The sequence below is a fragment of the Anser brachyrhynchus genome, assembly GCF_964034855.1.
Source record: "Anser brachyrhynchus genome assembly, chromosome: 5".
NCBI lineage: Eukaryota > Metazoa > Chordata > Aves > Anseriformes > Anatidae > Anser > Anser brachyrhynchus.
Genome location: NC_137699.1, coordinates 21,633,353 through 21,653,753, shown reverse-complemented (window position 1 = coordinate 21,653,753; position 20,401 = coordinate 21,633,353). Strand labels below are relative to the sequence as shown.

Genomic DNA, 20,401 nt, shown 5'->3' with positions numbered 1-20,401 from the left:
CTAAGTACTTTTATAATCACTGGTGGTATTGTGTAGTGCATAACCTGTTGATGTTTGTATGCTTTTACCTCTGTCACCTTAAATCGCTATGTAACTTGCTTTTGAGGGCAGCTACTGAAATTCACTTTTTGACATGAGTAGTTATTTTCAGCTGCAGGCTTCTAAAAGGAGGTTTGAGGATACAGTACTTGTGGTGCGTTTGTTGCTTTCTCCTGATGGAATGAATAGAAGGTCATTTTGTTACATCACTTAAAATAAGGAGTGGTGTCCTGCAAACCAGATTTACGGAAATGCTCACAGAAGCATAGCTAGGTTCAAAACTAGAGCTGCTACTCTAAAACTATGTAGACCATTACTTATTTTTAATACATCTTGTTTTTTCTTTGCATAGGCAGCAGAGTTCAGATTATTTTTGAAGCTCAACTGTTTGTTAACAATATTAATAGCATGAATTCTGTGATTGTGCATTTCTCTTTAAGAATTGCCATGTGAAGTGTAAGAAGTATATTTTTTCAGAGTTCTCTAGTATTACATGAATTTTGCATAGCTTCCCAGGCTCAAAAGTAGTCAATTTGGTTTGAGAGAGAGGAACACAAGTTTCTGAAGGCTAATTAAATCCTTATTTTAAACAAAAGTAATGTTTTCTGGCTCAATGTTGTTGGTATGATTGAATTTTATAATTGTAAAACAAGGTAAAAATACCTATTGAATGGTAATTCTTTTCTAAAATTTAAGTGTGAAAAGTTAGTGTTTATTGCAAGTTCATAGAGTATTTTGATATAGTTACGTAGTGACGTTTTTATGCTGTCTTATATGCTGCCAATTTATTTTCAAGTTCTGTTTATCTGTTACCAAACACGTACAGTTGTTGATTATTTTTAGCTTTCCCAGACTTCTAATAATTTTGGCTAAACCTATTCATGCTAACTAGTCATATTAATATACAAGCTTTGTAAATATTTAAGTATTGCTTTAATTTGCATTTTGGATTTTTTATTGGCATACATTTTAAATAATAGGTGAAAAGCATGATACAAATGACATTTCAGTCTGTTTACCAAGTCAGGAGGCATCAAATTAATATTATGAATACTAGCACGGTTTGCCATTTAAGAAATTTAGTGCTTGACTTTATGCAACTGGTAAGTGCAGCTGGACAGGATCTGGGGGGTGCTGGTGATAGGTAGACCAAGCACGAGTCAGTAGGGCATCCTGTGCTAACCAAGGTGGCTGAGGATGTATTGGACTGACCCAACAGAAGGGTAGGCAGTAACTTAAAGTAATTGTTCTTCTTTTCTCAGGACTTGTTAGACTTCATCTGAAATTCACCTGAAATACTACAAGAAAGGTGTAGACAAACTTGAGTGAGACTAGCAGAAAGAGGGTCAGGGTCTGGAGGTCATGACATGTGAGGAAAGGTAATGGGAACTGGATTGGCGCAGTTTGGAGAGAGAAAGGCTAAGGAAAGTAGCTCTCTCATGCCTCTGAGCAGATAGCTGAGGTGATGGAGCCAGGCTAAAGCACTGACGTGCATGGCAGGAGAACTAGAAACAACAGTCATTAAAATTGGAGGTTCCTACTAGATGGGAGAAAAATCTTTTTCTGAGGCTTAATTAAACACTGGTTCAGGTTACTCCAAGTGTTTGTGGGCTCTCTGTCCTTGGAGGTATTCAGGATCAGATTAGACAAAGACCTACACAACTTAATCTGAATTCAGCGTTGACCCTTGTTTGAGCAGGAGGTTGGAGTAGATGATCTCCTGAGGTCCCTTCCAACCAGAGTAATTTTGTGATGACTTCAACTCGGGCATTGCAACTTTGGAATTAATCAGCAGGGAGGAAATTCTGTCGAAACGCAAGAGGAGGGGAAAACAGGCATCAGTTGTTTCTTCTGAAGGAAGAGTGACTACCAGACGGATGGAGGGAGGAGCACACGTGTTAATTTATTAGTGTGTGAGAATCATTAAAAGCTGTAAACAAATATGTTTTGAAATATTCATAAACACATGTTGTGCACTTGAGCTGTATTGCTAATTAAGGTATCTCTTCAAAGGAAACATCATGGGAATTATGTAAAGAATTTCTAAACAATGCAGACAAGACCACGATGTCAGTACTTCTGGTTAGCTGCTGCTCTTATTCCCCTACCTTCCTCCGTGCCCAGCGACCAAACAAAATTATAGTATCTTCAGATCTAGCCCATTTTTAATGAAGTAAAGAATGTGCCTGTTTGCTTTGGCAAGCGCAGAAAAAGTGAATTGCTTTTCCTCGTGTCATTTTAATTGAAGTTGTTTTTTGTTTTGTAAATGAACTGGCCGTGAAGTATGAGATTGAGTAGTAGTTCATAAAATGGTTGAGAGCTTGTTTAATAGTTGGCTAATGAAGGTTATAGAACTGTTAATTCAGTATCAGATGAGAACTTCCTATTTTTGAGTCTTCCTGAAAGTACTGCTTATTTTCTTTATACTGATTCCTTTTTATTGAACATTTCAATAGTTTATACATTATTGCAAAAAGCAGGCAAGCATTGATTTTTGGTTCTGTTTTGGAGTGTGTGAATTGAAAGTCGTGATTCTTTAAATGCCAGTGTTCTGTGCACAGATTAAGAAAGTTTTAAATGTAGAATTTTAAATGTGTTTACATCATTTAAGTTAGCGTTACACTTCTCTTACTTAAAAAGAATTTGCATTCCTTGCTCTGTCGGTACATACATTCTTGGTGTACATCGAAATTACTGGTCTGGCTCAGTCAGGTGGAGGTTCCTTTAGTCCTGTGTAGGCTGGCTGGCATAGTGGTTGAGAAGAGGTACACTAGGTCAATCTGTGGAATAAAATTATGGAGTGGCAGAGATTGCAAAATTTACAGGGGTAACTCTAAGAATGATCATCTTGGCTGCTGTAGTAGCAAATGACTCCTGAAAAATTCAGTTGGTCACTGTAGGGGAAGGAATTAGACTGGGGAGAAACAGACAGTCTGTGATGAGATGGCACGCGTTCAGAAATGGAGGCAGTACAATGAGAGTGAGAACCTGGCTACAGATGCCAAGTTGGCAGCTACTGTGTGACTCTTAGGCAGGCTAAATATTAGTATAGCTGTTGTCACTCCGCAGAAGGCTTTAAAATCATCAGAGAAGCTGTCTGAAAACATCTACTCTCAATACGTGGTGTCAAACAAGCAAAAAGAACTGAAAGAATTGAAAAGAGAGCGTATGGGGAAAACGATCCTATAGTGTAATTCCATGTTATGCACACAGCTTTAATAGGGCTTACAGTTTGGATCAATCTGCCTTAGAGTAGAAAAGAATTTGGAAAAGATACAGCACAGGACGGTAATGGTAACTTTCAGTTTAAGAACGACTAAACCGATCAGCTTAGAAAATTTCAGAGGAAGGGAAATTATAAATTAAAAAATAAAACAAAAAAAACCATGATTGGTGCTGACAGAGTAGAGAACTCACTGCTTGTTAACACAAGAAAAAAAATCATGAAATCTTCAGATACTGAGCATAAAACCGGTATGTTTTCATGCTGTATGTTACTGAGTTACGAAGCAGCTCTCTGCCATGAGTTGTTGTAAAGACCATAATAAATGACTTAAAGGGATTTTAGCTGTATTAGTGGAGGATAAATCCTCAAATGGTGGTTACAACTCCTTATGCAAAAGCATTCGTAGGAAGATGGGAGGATACACCACAGAAAACTTGCTCCTTCCGTCTCCTGCTGCTCCTACCTCTCCCCTCAAGTATGTCCTGTGTACTGGTGTGGAAACGGGATATTGTGCTGGGCGGGCCTTGGTCTGCTTTGGTCCCTCCATAGACCACATTAACCTCAGAAGGAGAGCTGTCAAGTTTAGATGGGTGAACTACGGCATCATACTTGAAGATCTTGATGTAACAAACATTTCAGAGACCTGCTTGGATAGTAACAACAAACAAACAACAGCAAAACCAACAAAAACCAGAGAATTGAAGTATTGCTTAAAAGTCATATCATTGGACTTCTAAGTGCACGTATGCACACAAATAGAACAAACTTTTTTCTGCACGTGCCTTAGAATAACAGCATACTGACAGTTCACCAACTGTTTCATGAGGTGTTATTTTCTAGAATATAAGAGCAGGAAAAATTATTTTTGCATGAGGAATGTAAGACACAAATTCAGTTAGCGTAATCCAGAATTGCAGCACTTAGCTGCTGTTCTTGGAAGAAGATGCCTAAATTTAGTAGGCATCTCCTGAAAATTTTCAGAAGTACTGTGTTAGCTTTTCCAGTATCTCAGAGCTGTAGTGGTCTGAGCAAAGAGGTGTCTACTGTGTGGTGAAATAGGGGGGAAAAAACACCAGATACTACCACAGAGCATCTCTGTATCCACAGCAGCCCAGTCCAAGTATTCAAGGTTTAAACTCTCTTACTAAACAGTGACTGAATCAGACTTCACAGAAAATGCTGTTGCAGCAGATTCATTTCCCTTTGTGCAGAAAGAAATGTAATGGTAGTTGGATAAAACACAGAATACCCTGGGGCTGTGGGGGATCCAACTCAGAGTTCTCCTGTACTAAATGATCCTAGCTTGTTCTTATCTACCAGCGATTTTTTTATTTTCTTTTATTCCTTTATTTACAACTTCAGCAAGAAAAACAACGTATTTCTGTTTCACAGCATTTGGGGCACATTTTTGAAGGCAGGTTTGAAACCCCTCCAGCTGTGGAAATCGTTGAATTCCCCATTTTGCCCTGTGCCACCAATTTGTATCTCCTGGTGCTTTTTGAGGAAATCAGCGAATAGCGCTCTGTTTTTTGAAGGGACAGTTCTGGTAAATACTTACAAGAAAAGATTCTTGGCTACGGATTTGGAAAGCTAAATGGAAGGTTTATTGAAGAAGAAATACTCAGAAGTTGCTACAGTAGCTTTGATGGAGCCTGTAAAAGAGATGTGTGAGTTGTGGAGGCATAAAGAGGGAGAAATGGAGTTAGAAGAGTGATAATTGCCAAATGAATTGATGCAACGTTCCCAGCTGTATGAAGTAGTTAAGTGCATTCTGTACTTGGAGCATGTGAGCAGGAATTCCTAGTGTGTGTTGGTAACTTACACGCTCTGAGACTGAGGTGTGACCAAGGAGTTGCTGTATTGACTTTATAGTGTAAAATGCATTCGGTTACTGGGCTGATGGTAAAGAGCCAAGAAACTTCATAGAGCTCTAAAACTGGAATTTTTTAAATAAAAGCATGTAATGCTATGGAGATGTAGCATATAGATAATTTTGCACCTGTAAATATGGAGAACTCTGGACTATGAACTGGTTGTTTTCCTTAATGGTTTCCAAATCGCCAAAGAAAAAGATTATGGGTAGCTGCGATTAGCAGGCTGGATGCTTTCGTTTAGCGAGTAGCTGTGGGCAAAACAGATAGCGATGTGATAGGATGCATAATCAATGGGGTGGAGCGAGCGATTGTGAGTGTGTGTCTCTGTGTTTGTGTGTTCATAATAAAGGTGTGGATCTGTATTGTAATGTTATTTACCTAGGGTGGCTGCTAGAATTATGACAACTCTGTAACACATAGTAAGGCAAGGTAATAATGAGTAGCCTGGAGAACCTCTGCTTCCTAACACTTTTCTCTTCTCCTGACTTATGCTTCCTAACACTTTGCTCCTCTCCTGACTTGCTCTAAATGGAGTAGTGTAATCAAAAGACAATTGGTATTTCCCATTTTGATAACAATTACACTGATATAGTACTACCATGTAACTTTTTAGGCACTTAGATTTATGTTCCTACTTACGGCTTCTGAATAAATAATTATGACTGGCTCTGTTTTGCTCTGTAGTACATAACCTTGTTTTATAACTGTTTTTTCCCTCCTTCTAAGGATTATGTACTGAAGGCCTGTACCGTGTCAGTGGTAATAAAACAGATCAAGACAACATTCAGAAGCAGTTTGATCAAGGTAATGCCCTGTTTTATTATTTAAAGCCGAAACAACTTGAATTCACTATGGATTTATAAGATAGTGCAGTCAGTGTAAATGAGTCACTTTCAGTGTAAATAAATCACTTTCAAACTGATTTCTGTAGTACCGAGTGCTTAGTGCTCTGGTAGGCTGTACTGATACAGTTCAGGTTGTAACTACTGAAGCTGTGTGTAAACTAAGGATGGGATCAAATCTTGTAGCCAATTAATGTTAAAACTGATTTTAAGTGCTGCTTGTGGAATTTGTAGGTGCTATTCTAGTTGTATAAATGAGTTTAACTGCAGTCTGAAGTGCTCACCAGTCCTAGGCATTAAAGCATTCACTTCCCTCTCGCACGTCCCCTGAATGTAGAACTTTTTGATAATTATTTTATTGAAAGCCCTCTGAATAATATGGATTAACAGTTAAATCTTGATAATGAATTTGTAATACCACCTTTCTCATGCTGGAATGTACTGGAATATGATCAGTGAATAATGCTGTTCATTTGGGTGTATTGAGAAGGGTCAGCATTATTTTTTCTTTCTGCTTTTTCGTTTTATTTATGATCAAATTTGATCTTTCAAAAAGAAAAAAAATCATATTTTAAGAGCCCTCTTGGATATTAGTTATGAAATTGAATCTGTGTGAAATAGATAAAATAGATGAAAAAATTCCTCCTAGATGATAAGGAGAATAAATTTACATTTTTTTTTAATGCCTCATTTTGTGCTATTTCAGATAATCTGAATATAATGCTAGATGTCACTATATTAAATGATGTTATGGGTGGAATGGACTTTAGAAAAGTTTTAAAAAAATCTGGCATGACTTCTACAATGTTATAAATTTTATTTAAAAAAAATCTCTAGTTATAAAACGAGGCTTCTGTTATTTGGGAATTTAGCAGTAGGTTATATGGCAATGTAGAATCACTGCGTTGTTATTGCATGTGTTATTGTCCTTGCTTAAAAGGCTTTGTGATCTTGTTCATGTGGCTACATGAACTCAGCAAATTTTGCCAGTTTTTAACAAAATTTGGGGAAATAGATCTTAAAACTCATTCTTGGGCAAAATAAATTTTCAGAAAATAGTTAATGTCAAATAGAAGTGATTTAGATCCACACAGAGTTAGACAACTTTTTTTCTGATCTGCTTTCTTAATACTGTCAGACTTGTTAAATTTGATTTCACGTGTGTCGAAGTGATGGTATCTTACCCACTGACTCACCCTGTCGTGTGTTTTTGACAAATATTTGGCGACATTTTCATCTCCAGCATTTTCAATAAATTCTTGCTTTCATAAAATGCTATAAAGGATAGCTGTAGGTTTTACTTACAGTGCTGTTTAATTTTGTCTTACAGATCATGATATCAGTCTAGAGTCTATGGAAGTGACAGTAAATGCTGTGGCTGGGGCTCTTAAAGCTTTTTTTGCAGATTTGCCAGATCCATTAATTCCTTACTCTTTACACCAAGAGTTGTTAGAAACATCAAGTAAGTAATAATCTTGTTTGATTTTTATTTTTTCACATTGATTGCCCTTATTGCAATTTTTAGTTCATTGTAGTTGAAAGGGCTAGCTGCATTGATTTTTCTTTATTTTTTATAATTGCTTAGGTGTACCCATTTCTTGTTAACGTTCTTTCAAAGCTTTCAAAGTGATGGAACTATATGATGAAGTAGACTTGTTACATTAGTTTTTTTCTGAATAAGTTGTGGCCTATTATTTCCAGTTTACCTAGGAAATTTAATTGAAGCAATCTCCTTTTTCTTTTTTTAATTCTGTATTAGTGCTGCATATGATGAAAACTCTTGGAAATCTAATGTAGTTAGTTATGTAGTTGTTAAGCAGGTGTGTATGTGGGGGAAACGCCCCTTGAATTCATCATGGCTTCCATTCAAAGTAGTCTGTAGAAATCTGACATGTATATGGAATATTATGGTAAATCTGAGATTTTTTTAATTCTTTTTGAACTTCATGTAAGATGAAATGGTTAACTGTGTTTACAAATGCTTCAAAAGCTTTCAGTGAAAATATGACTAAATTGTTCCCTTTTCTTAAAGAGTATCTATCCCTCTTGGGATCATTTCTGGGTGCCAGCAAACTGTTTTAGAAAAGCACTGCTATTCGTTTTTGCAGGATACAGCTGTGACATCCAATATTCATACTGCTTTTTGTTCAAAATATGAAAATATCTTTGTAAACCTAAGGCTTGGGCCTGGACTTGATTTAAGTATGTTCCCTTAGAAATTTTATATTTTTGTATGACAACTCTAAACACTTATTTTTAATATTTTTGCTGTACTTTTCAGGCAAATCCCTTATTTACTATATTTCTGGTTAGGTTTTATTTTTTTCTTGATTACTTAAACTTCAGTCAAAACATGCACTAGCTTAGAATATGCAATAAGCTATTCCATTGGTTTTACTGTTTTCCAATGCAATTGATACCTCATTACATTTCTATTTGGGGTACATTGAAACATTTAATGTTACTTTAAGGCTAGGGTACTATGTACTAGGGTACGTCAAATTAGAGTTGAGCTTGTATTCCTTTTCAGATATGAGTCGTCATGGAACGGAAGTACATTCTGCAGAATGTATTGTTTACAATATTTTAGTGGTATTTTCAAAAGTGTTTTAGCAGAAGTGTTATATTTTACCCTAATAATTTCTTCTATTCATTTAGGTTTGAGATTTTCTGAGACGAGTGGGACAGGCTTTGATAATTACATATTACTTACCTGTAGCATACGAAGCTTAAACAAGAATTGAAGTCTTTCTTTTGAAACAAACCTTTTTACACAGTAGGATATGGCAAAAATGTGATAATGTACAATAGCAATTTATGGAATGTAATTTTGAGAGAGGGAGCTAGTGTTCTTTCATATGTGAATATTTGGTGGGATAGTATGGATTCTTCTAGTTCTCACACCTGTGCCAACAATTTGGTTGCAAGAGAGTCTTGATTCCCCATTTTTCGACTATAAAACTGGTAAGTTCTGGAATTTAGTTTGTCGATCCTGAACTGTCTGAACCCAACTGCGAGTTCATTTCAAGTTTTAAACCAGTATCAGCTTCTCACTGTATATAATTTGGTGTCAGAAGTAGCGCTGATCTGTTCTAAATTTTCATAATTTATTTTATTCCGTAGTCCTTTTACTGTTGTTTGCTTCTTCTTTTAAACCCAAATTAATATTCCTTGGGCCTGTGTAAAGCTCTGTTCTCCTTTAAATAGTATACTTAAAATAGCTGCACCAGGCTTATTCATAATTGTTTATTATTTGACTGGTAAGCTTAAGTCTTTCTAAGTTTGTTAAAGTCTTCCATAACCCAAATCTTCGTGAAACTTGGGCCTGTATAAATCTTTTAGGTATATTGTCACAATATTTTGCAAGCATGACCCTGTCACATTGTTGGTTATTATTCTGCAAGCCAATGAGTTAAGTGCTAACAGTCTGCTGTTACAAATAAATAAATCCATGTAAATACAGAAAAGTCTTTTTGTGTTTAGATGGCTTGCTCTCTATGATGAAAACGTTATTCTTTTTAAAGTATATGTAAATAGGAATTTTATTAAATACTTTCTCACTTGGTATTTCTCTGTGGGTATCTTATCTGTACCTTTTTATAGTAGGAAAAAGACAGCAACGCTATTCAGAATTTTTTTCTAAATGTATGAGAAAATGTCGCTTGTTTTTACAGAGATCTTGGATAGGACAGAACGGCTCCATGAGTTAAAGGAAATTGTGAAGAAGTTCCACCCAGTGAACTACGATGTCTTCAAATATGTGATAACGCATCTAAACAGGTTTAGTATTTTCTACTATTTTTTTTTAATTTGTAACAATTGAAAAATAAATGTATTAGTAACTGTTAATTGTTGTATATCACAAAAAAGCTGAAAGAACAAATCTGCACAATTGTTGCAGATCTCTTTTCTAAGGAAGTAGCTATTAATGTTATAGACTGATATAGGTTTGAAGGAACATGGAGGTCATTTGGCCTGATCCCCCCCACCTCCCTGCCCATTAAATCAAGGTCAGCTTCAATCAGCATCTAAAATGTAGCACTAAAAACACCCGCTGAATGACTAAAATGTAGAACAAAGCTATAAGTAGCGGTAAATTGCTTACATTTGTATCCTAAGTCTTACCTCTTGCATGGAAATGTAATGGCTTTCTTTTTAAAAAAAAAAAAATAAAATAATACCTGTAGATGTATACTATCTGATCTGACCCTTTATGTATGCAAGTGTACAATATGCAGTCATAAAAAAAAATATAGAAAGACTAGCTTTTTCTTATTCATCTAAAACAGCGGATTCTCTGAAATCCACTAAATCAGATAGTTAACTACATTATTAAGAGTTATGAGGAGAGACTGAAGGAACTGCAGTTGTCTAGTTTGGAGAAGAGGAGGGTGATCTCTCTTTTTTCAGGTGGCAAGTGACTAGGATGTGAGGCAATAGCCTCAAGTTGTGGCGGGGAGGTTTAAATTTGGATATCAGGCAGAACTTCTTCATGGAACGGGTGGTTAGGCTTTGGAACAGGCTGCCCAGGGAGGTGGTGAAGACCCCGTCCCTTGACATATTTGAGATATGTGGATGTGGCACGCAGAGACATGGTTTAGCAGTAGATTTCTAGTGTTAAGTGGATGGCTGGACTTGATGATCCTAAAGGTCTTTTCCAACCTAAATGATTCTACAATTTTATTTTCATTGAATATATGAGAAACTTTGATGTTTAGGCACCTACTTTACACTTCTCTCAATCACAGCTATAGCTTTGTAAGGCTTTATGAAGTTACTCATTTTCCTTTGCAGGGGAATGCATCGATTTTTTCCGTTGTAGTTTTTCCAAATAAAAATTCGGTTTTCTAGCCCTAAAATAGACAGAATCATATAATTAGAATTATTCCATGCATTTTTATATTACAGACTTGAAAGATGTGCTGAGGTAAAACGAAACATCACAAAGTTGACACAGTTATTAGATAAGTCACCTGAAATGTTTCAGTAGTTCTTAATGGACCAGATAGGAACTTGGATGTCACTTGAATTCAGTGGAATAGTGTCAGTCTTGCAGTTGTCAGTATTTATCAGCTGGTCACCTGTTTGCATAGCACAGTTGAGTGTACCAAAAGTCTAAATGCAGTGTCAAGTACCCAGATTGCTGCAAGTAAAAGAGCTAAACGCAATTGTAAAAAATCCTGAATAGGTTCTAATGCATGCACATACACAGAGGAATGAAATATATTCATCACAGAACTTACTGGAGAACAGAAGTGATGTATATTGGCCTTTGCTCTCCGGTCCGTTCTCATCCTTTTAAAGATGATTGATGCACATACAGGTTGCTAGTAACAAAATAATGTTTTCTTAAGTACGAGAGGCTGTCATTTTTCTTCTCATTTGCAGTGGCAGGTGTGTTCCATTAAGCAAGAGAACTGCCTGAGCATAAACAGTTGCATATGTATGGAGGTAGATACAGGATCTTAAAAGAAACTCAGACCTGTTCTTGTAACTAAATTCTTTATAGTCTGTATTTATTTTTAAGAGATTAACTAGTGGTGAATTATTGTTAGTATATGATGGAAGTTGAAATGTGTTTTTTGGATGAATTTCTCATTAAATGAGCTAAAACACTCTTCTACGTGACTGAGCAGTTTGTAAAGAGAACTCTTATTTTCAATGTTTAGTTTTTGTTTCATATGTCAGCAGGGTGAGGAATGTGCTATTGTTGTATGGTTAATAGTGAGTGGTTGTGATTGATACTATTTTGGTATATCCACAAGCATAGGACTTTGTTATTGAAACAAAGAATGCGAGTACTGTCCCGACGACTTTGCTCTAGACATACAAAACCATGAGAATGCAGTAAATAGCAGCGATGAGATGAATATTTCTTCAGTGTGATAAGTACCTTTCATAGTGTGCTAGCTGTCTAATTGTGGTTGATTAATTGGAAGTAGAAGTGAGTTTTAAAGACTGTTGAAACAGGATGGTGTTGTATTGACACTGGCTTTAATTTTTTCTTTTATAATGGCTCCCTTTATACATAAGAGTTAATACAGCACAGTGTGCTTCTGAAGACTATGGAAAACGTGGTTGTACAGCTTTCGAAGTCTGATCATAGGTATACAGGGTATACAGCCTGAAGAGTTTGGAGTGGACGAAGATGGTAGGGTCAAGAGAAATAGCAAGGTTGAAATACAGACTCTACATTTTCATTTTGAATGATTATAAAAGAAGATGAATAGACATTTGCTAAGCACTTACAAGAAGATTCTGAAGTAGTATGGGGAAAGTATGGTAGGAGACATAATATTTATACAATAAAAATAATATGAATATTACTTTTACTCAGGAATGGTATCCCAATATCCTTTGGACCAGATTTATTCAAAACAGGTTGAGAGGCAGTATTTGTGTACCCTCACACAATTTGGAATAAGTAATGCGCATGCTAAAATACAAGCCTATCCTTTATAATTACCACTATACATGCATTGTAAATGAGTGAAAATATTTTCTTATAGCCATAATTGTAGTGTTTACTACGGTTTTCACAGCTTTTCAATCTATGGACTACAGCCAGCTGTCAGAAATTCGTGCAGTCTGCTCTTGCTGATCAGCAAAATAAGTCACTGACAAGTTACTAAAGTTTTTTTCTGTCTATTTTTGCACGACAAATGTATCTGTTACCTTTGTCTTGTCTACTGTAATACAGGAATTGTGTGTTCCCAGTGGAATAGCTTACTTGTTTGGCAGGTTTATTAACACCAGATTTTTCATGCAACTCTCCCTAGTCACTTCTAGATGAAATTGTGATGTTACTTAGAGCACAGAGTATTTTAGTTTAGTTTATCTTCTGCCCGAGAAGAGTCTTATGTCAGAAGCAACCAACCCATCATGCTTACAAGTATTCTAGAATTCATCAGGCTCTGTTTCTCTCCTGTAGTTCATACAGCACCAACCTAGGGAAATTGATCCAGTGAATCCATTCCTTGCAGAGAGGTAGAATTTCCAAACTTAGGCTCATTCTTTTTCTGAACCTTTTCCTGTCATCAAAATAATGTTTACAAAGTTTATAGAATCATTTAGATTAGAAAAGGCCTTGAAGATCATCAAGCCCAACCATTGGTTAGAGGGCAAGAGCTCATCAGAGTAATCTGGTACTTGTGTTGTATCTTGAAATTCTTTTGTTTCTATGTTTCAACACGATGTTTACCTTTTTTTTGGGAACTTGTGTTTTTCTCTTTCTTAGTGTCACTTCTTTCCCAAGTGAACTGTTTTCCAAATGCAGTTCCCCAACCAGTAAGAGACACACTTTGTTACAAGGCTTTTGAATTCGGAGCATTTTTTTTTTTTTTTTGTGGTATCAAACCATTTGAGTAGATTCTAGTGAATTAATTTGACCTAGAAATGTATTACTTCGTAAACTTTATACATATTTCATGGAATTTTATGTAATTCATAAAATAGTAATGAACTCACCAGGAGAAGCTTCTTTTTCTTGAGGTGTGATAATGGTAGACTAAGGAACTGATCTCTGTGGCACTCAGATTGATCCCTGCTTAAAGAATTTTTTTATTTTTTAAACTATCTTGGTTTATATAGATTGTCTTGACATTGAATAATGTTCTTTAATTCCAGTGTTTATGATAATAGTCTGGTGTGTAAACCTGTGCATTAATTGGCAGATGAGGCAGAGTAACAACCTGTCAGTTCCTTCCTCATCTCATTTCCACAATCTCCCTTTCAGTTGTTCCCGTGAAGTTCTGGAAATCTGGAACTGAGGTTGAATTTATTAATTGGAAAAACATAAAAACAAAGTGAAACAAATAAACAAAATCTGCTTTCCTAGGGTAGTGTTGTGCTGTTTTACTAAACAGATTGGCTCACAGAGGGGTGTGACAGGTGCTAAACATAACGAGTGTAAGTAGAGAAGCCTGTACTTCTCTGCATGTGGTAGGGAGAGAGAATAGGGAAAGAATTCCCCCTTTTGTTGGAGCTGGACAGTATTAGGTTAATTTTGTTTCATGGAACTCTTCCCCATGTCTTGTATTGGCAAATCTGCAGTTTCATAGGGAAGGGATTTTTTTTCCTAAAATTACGTTGGCTGATATTAGATGGACTGTCTTTTAATTATTTTTTTATTGCTTCACTCTGCACTTTTAAGAACTTTAATATTTTATATATTTAAAATATTTTTATTCTTTAAAGCTCAAACGCTGCTTTGTTTAGAAGCTTCTGTGCAAAATGTGTATGGAATAATATTAATAGTTAATTTTGCTGATAAAATATTTGCAAAAATACTTCCAGGTGACTTGTTTTGCCTTTCCCCTGCTAGTTAATAATATATTTATTAACTTCCTGATCAGAGTTTGGTTACAGTTGCAGTAGCTGCTGCTGGCATGTTAAATAGTTATCCTGGCTCAGCCTAATTCAGCATCTTGTGAAACACAGCAAGTGACTACAAGAAGAAAATGAGCATAGAAATAATAATTTAGCTCATTTGTGCTTGCTTTAATAAGCAGCAGATGAGCGAACCAAGTCTGATTAGACATTGCTTTGGAAGAATGCTGCAATAATCACAGGAGTTGCAGTGCTACTTGCTTACATCAGAGAAGCAAAATAGAGATTTTGGAGCAGTGTGACTGTGGTAAGTCATAGTATTAGAAACATTAAATACCAAAAGAAATGGAACGGGAGAAAGAATTACAGCAGAATTGCCATTCCAAGGGAAGAGTCTGTAATGGAGAAAAAGGTCCAAGTTGAAAGTTAGTAAGGAGAGGGTGATAAAGCTGAATATTGAGCCTGTTCCTTCTGCTTCTTTTGTACAGACTTAGGAGGCTTCTGAGTGCACACGTACAGTAACAAAAATTGGCATGGTAACAAAATAGGATAAAAAAAATCTTTTTTCTTCAAGGTTGTGATTCAATAAACAGTAGTAGCTATTTTTCTAAATAAGTTGTATACAACTGTATACAAGTACACAATTGCAGCAATTTAATTGTTTTTACGTGCTGAACGTTTGAATATCCACAGTCATTAAAGCAATCCATCCCTTTCCTTTTATTATTCCTGAATGGTTGTTGAAACCTGTTACCAGAGAGCTTCCATTTTGCATTAAAGAGTAATTTAGATAGTCATTTGAAGTCCTCTGTTTGTACTTTTTTTCTTTTTTTCATATTAACTAGCAGTAATGCAACAAGAGGACCTAGCTTTACATAGGCTACTAGTCTTCCTCAAAATGACTTGGACCTGGGGTACCTGCTCCAACCAATTTGCACTGATGTGTTCTTTACAGCTGAGGCAAATTCTTTTGCTGGCCAGCATGAACAAAAACAAAAACAAACAAAAAAAACAAACACAAACAAATGCAGAGATGTGCTGTAATCAACACTTGGTATTATTGGTTGTGTGTTTTTTTAACATATGATCTAATGTGATCCCCTTTTCTTTGAGTATCATAAATGTTGGTCAGTATCTGGCTGTACAGCAGTAAGAAGCGGGTTCTGACATTCTTCTCCTAGACAATCTACTTGACTTCCTAACACATGTGAGCCTGTGGCTGGTTGAGGAATTTGTAGTTTATTATTGTCACTTCAAAATGTTGGTGTGTGTTTAAATACTTCTGGTTGATTGCATACCATTTTAAATTCATTTCTGTGCATGTCATTCTCATTTCAGGGTTAGTCAGCAATATAAAACCAACTTTATGACTGCCGATAACCTGTCGATTTGTTTCTGGCCTACTTTGATGAGACCCGATTTTGAAAACAGAGAGTTTCTTTCTACCACCAAAATCCACCAGTCGGTTATAGAGACCTTCATCCAACAGTGTCAGTTTTTCTTTTACAACGGAGAGATTGTAGAAACACCGAACCCAGTGGCGTGTCAGCCACCGCCTTCCAACACAGTGCAGATGGTGGAGCCAATGGTACCTCTTCAGTTGCCGCCACCGCTGCAGCCTCAGCTGATACAGCCCCAACTACCAGCAGACCCTCTTGGTATCATATAAATAGGAGATGATTGCAGGCAGCCTGGCACTGGACAGTAAAGAAAAGCTATAGACGTGCATGTTTCAGGATACAGTAATGTACTTCATATTTATGAAAAATAATTCTCATCCAGCTGATTGGACATCTTTTTGTTCTATCCCGTACTGTGTTCCTCATTTGTACACACTGCAGATAAAAACTATGTGGTAAGCATGACTGGAGAGGTTTAATTTTTAAAAGCAAAAATAGCTATAAAGTACAAAGCTGCTGCTGCATGATACTTTATTGCAATCACTATATCATTCCTGTGACAATTTGTCACAATATATTGTGAATAAAATTTTTTCTATAGAAATTTAATGATTAAAAAATTACATTTATGAAACATTCAATGCTTACAGCCTGCTTTGTGGCTGTTTTTGTTATTTAACATGCTATTTTTGGCAATTTTATTCACATTCAAGCATTCTGTGTAAACAAATAAAGCCCAGCTATAGTTTATTTTGTAATCTCCTGGCTACTTATGTGACGGAAGGCTTAGGATGGTTTATGGAAGAATGCAAAATGCACTGTTGAGAATTTTACAATTCCTCACCTTCCATCTTTACTTGTAAGTAAACCTGTGGACAGTTTGTTAAGGGTGGGTGAACTTGCTTATTATTTCTTACAGCACAATACCAAGGACATGCTTGTTGTAAAAGTGAATTTCAAATACTGTACAAAAGTTTTGATGTTGCCTACTTATTTCTTTATGTTCCATTCCTGAACTAAACATTTTGTAAAACTCAATTCTGTAAACAACTGCATGTTTGAAAGATCATTGATGGTCTTGTAAACTTAATCTAATATATTTTAGATATTTTAATTTTTCCCACTTGGGAATACATGTAGTGTTTAGAAAATAGTTCATGACATTTTCATATAAGGTTATATAACTTTTCATACATAAACATGAACTTTGTTGTAGTAAAATTCTCTAAACCAAACAATGTTTTAATCTAGGACTTCAATTAATCTATTCTTTAAATCTATTTTTATGTGACCCTTTAAAGATATAAAAAATGCATTGCTAATACATGGCAATAAATACTTTGGGTACTGACGATTAACTTCTTTGGAGTGTGTATATATATAAAATCACGAACTTGTATTCATTTTTTTTCCTGTGGTATGTTGTACTAAAAATTCGAATGACTGATTTTTGTTTTTGCACCATTTTTTTTAATGATCTCTTTTTTTTTCATTTATTTTCCTTTTACATTGGTACCAATTTTGCTGTAAAAGAATGCTGCTTAATTTAAATAGATCTTTTGGTTAAATATTTTGTTAGTGGTAAAAAAAAAAATAGAAGGTTACAAATTGTAGCAAAGGAGAGACCATAGATGATCACTATTTGTGATACTTCATAGCAGCTTTTTTTCTTTCATGTTCAAAATACACCTTTTTAGGTTTGCAAAGACGACAGTTTTGGCTCATTCAGCTGCTAGAATGTTCTGTGTAGTTTTTTTAAAAAAGCTTTATGATGGTCACTGTTGTAATCTTCACTTATAACAAGATTTAAGATCGTCTTGTATGTATTATAGTAAATAGATGATTTTGAGACTTAAGGCTCTTAAGAGTTTGATTTGCTTCATTTTCATAAAATAAAAATTGCCTTTCCCTCCCACTTATGTCCTAGGTATTGTACTTCTAATTATGACTTGGAATATCATTCAAGATTACTATGATACCATAACTCGGCTGCTGTTTTAAGTTACATGTATATTATAAATTATCTTGATATTGTGTTATATTCTTGCAATTATCTTTTCTAAGAAAACATAAAAAAAAAGAAAAGTCAACCCTATTCCTATTGCAAAGCACACAGGAATTAATAGTACAATAAAGTCTGTCCTGTAAATTGTAGTATTCTTAACTTGTTCTACTTTACATCTGTTGTCTATATAGCTTTTATTTATAGTTGTCAGTCTAACATTGGCACGTTTAGCAGAGCAAATGAAACTACAAGAGTTTTATAAACTATTTCTAGGTTGCTAAAGAATTTATTTTTCTACTATCTATGGTATAGACAAAGCATCACCTGTACAGGAAACAAGGCTATTTCTAATAGAAGTAAGCTTAAAAATAAATGCCAGTCATATCCATATTTAAAAGTTCTATACATAAAGTATCTTCAGTCTTTGTAATGTGAATTACATTTTAAACTTTCTATCAAGTCCAAGGTGTTTGCCATAATATTTATCTAATCTTTGAATACTAATTTTTAGAGTAATTGACATTCCATTTCATGAGCTTTCACACTGCACCCACCATCAGTAACGTTCTTCTTGTGTGTGATGTTATGGCTAAATCACGTATTTCGTGATTTGCTAAAAAACTAACACATTTGGCCAAACATGAGAGTGTTATTGCATTTACCAGATAAAACATTTGAAGAAAAATAATAAGAAAGCACAGCATGTGACTCCTGGCTGTCACATGGCAGAGTTCCTGCATAGGATTTGCATTATGCAAGTGTTGTATGCAGGAATGTGGATGTGTGTGTGTATGCACTTGGAGATGCGTGTGTTATGTACACAGGCACAGGTGCACAGACTTGCACGCACATACACCCACAGAGTAAAGCTTCTAAAGGATACTAGGAAATTAGACCATTGTTATTAAAGTATATAATAGAGCTTTCTCTATTATTTTTGTTAGTGCTATAAAAGGAGGAAGCATGTCATTATATACAAACTCCTCGTACGTTGGGTCATGTAGTCCCTTCTAGTTTTAATGGAAATACAAACAATAATAACTATATTTTTTAAATGTGAGCATTTTTACAGTAATATCTATCTTGATAAAAATACAAATGTATATTATTTTCAGTTGAGCATCTCAGTGACACTTTATGGAGTACTTTTTTTTTATGTAATTTTGGTATAGGCATTCTGCAGTGTGTTGTTTTTCAATGTTTTACCGATTTTAAAGACCCACACTTGAGTTACAAAAGCGCCATTTTAAGAAATGGTTAACAGATTGTTTTAAAATTCCTTACCCTTCATGATCTTGTGGAATTTTAACATATATAGTGTAAATAGATCGCAGATGTCAACTGATGTGAAAAGAAACTTCTTTTGTTGTACGTTTTCTCCATTATTTGAATACTGGTTACTAGAAAGTTATAGGTATGTTTATTTTTAGTTGCTGGCGTTTAGCTTCTAATATTTATGATAAATACAGAAAACTTATCAATTAGAGATGAAAAAATTTGGCCTTAGCTTCCATGCTTATTTCATTTTTTTCAGTAATTGTGATGCTGTTTGTCAACTGAAAAAATTACATATATATAAAATTTTTAAAGGTAAAATTTTGTTCTTTGTTTATAATGTAATCCTTTGTTGCTACATCAACAGAATACTGCAGTGGATTAAATATCAGTGAAGCTTATTCTGTATAAAAGATGCAATGAATAAAATACTAAGATGCTTACTGTGTATAATGTTCAGTTTAGTTGCCTACTAAATTTTTGAAGGCAAAAGCACCCTGTTCTCTCACATACACAGAGAAATTTAGCCATAAATCTTGCTAAACTGAGTGCATCGAATGCCTAAGGAATTTCTGGGCGGGGAGGGAGGGAGGTGGGGTGGGGAAGGCAGGAGTCTCTCTTTTTGGATCTCTTATACTTCTTTTAAACTGCAGAAATGTATAAGCATTTTGCACACAATGTGAACTGAATGGTGTACCCCGTTCTGTGTGTGATGTACCCCTCCGTCAGGGTGGAGACACGCAGACCTCCCACGTGACCGGACGGAGGGCGTTCTGTTTTTCTCTTCAGCGCATGGTAAATTCTGTGTAAATTGTTACATTTTGCACTTGATTGAGCTGCTCAGCAAGAAAGGCTGTGATTATGGAAATCAGTTTTTCCAATTTCTACCATGCTAGAGGAATGGTTAAAAAACAAAAAGTCTCTTTTTGAAATTATTTCGTTCCTATAGACTTTCCTATAGAATTTCTAAGCCTGCAGGAAAAACTGCATCTTGAGGTCAGCTTTAACTTCTCAGCATTTCATATCATTGGTTGTAATTCTCCTCCTGACTGTATGGGATAAATCCAACTTGATAAAAAATAAATAAATAAGCTTAATAGTTGTACTGCTTTTAGTTCTTGTGCATGCAATACCTGTGCTTAGTTTGTTTCTTTGAAGTGTCTTTTGAGTAGTATGAGTAACGCAAAATTAACTGCAAAACTTCCTGCCAGCCTTCAAATCTGAACACTGTTCAGGTTTTATTGTAAATCTTAGCACTCTCAGATGCTGGAACATTTTAATCTCTAATAGGATTCATCTTACCTGTAACTCAGTGTGAGGCTCTCAGTTAGACTGCTCTATCGAAAGACATCATCTCAGCTGAATCTGCAGCATAACGCCGTGTTGGGGCTGCACAACAGACCCCAATCTTC

General features: G+C 35.4%; 1 protein-coding gene across 4 annotated transcripts in view; it reads left to right on the top strand.

Moving 5' to 3' along the window:
- ARHGAP5 (Rho GTPase activating protein 5) overlaps positions 1-19,437 on the top strand; it is a 48,139-nt gene extending 28,702 nt beyond the window's left edge. For all 4 annotated transcript variants that reach the window (XM_080592644.1, XM_080592645.1, XM_080592642.1 and 1 more), the window contains 4 exons: positions 5,866-5,943; positions 7,312-7,443; positions 9,656-9,761; positions 15,648-19,437. In XM_080592644.1, coding sequence (XP_080448770.1) covers positions 5,866-5,943; positions 7,312-7,443; positions 9,656-9,761; positions 15,648-15,978 — 647 coding nt within the window. In that variant the 3' untranslated portion in view covers positions 15,979-19,437. The remainder of the gene's footprint in view (positions 1-5,865; positions 5,944-7,311; positions 7,444-9,655; positions 9,762-15,647) is intronic.
- Positions 19,438-20,401: the final 964 nt, after the last annotated feature.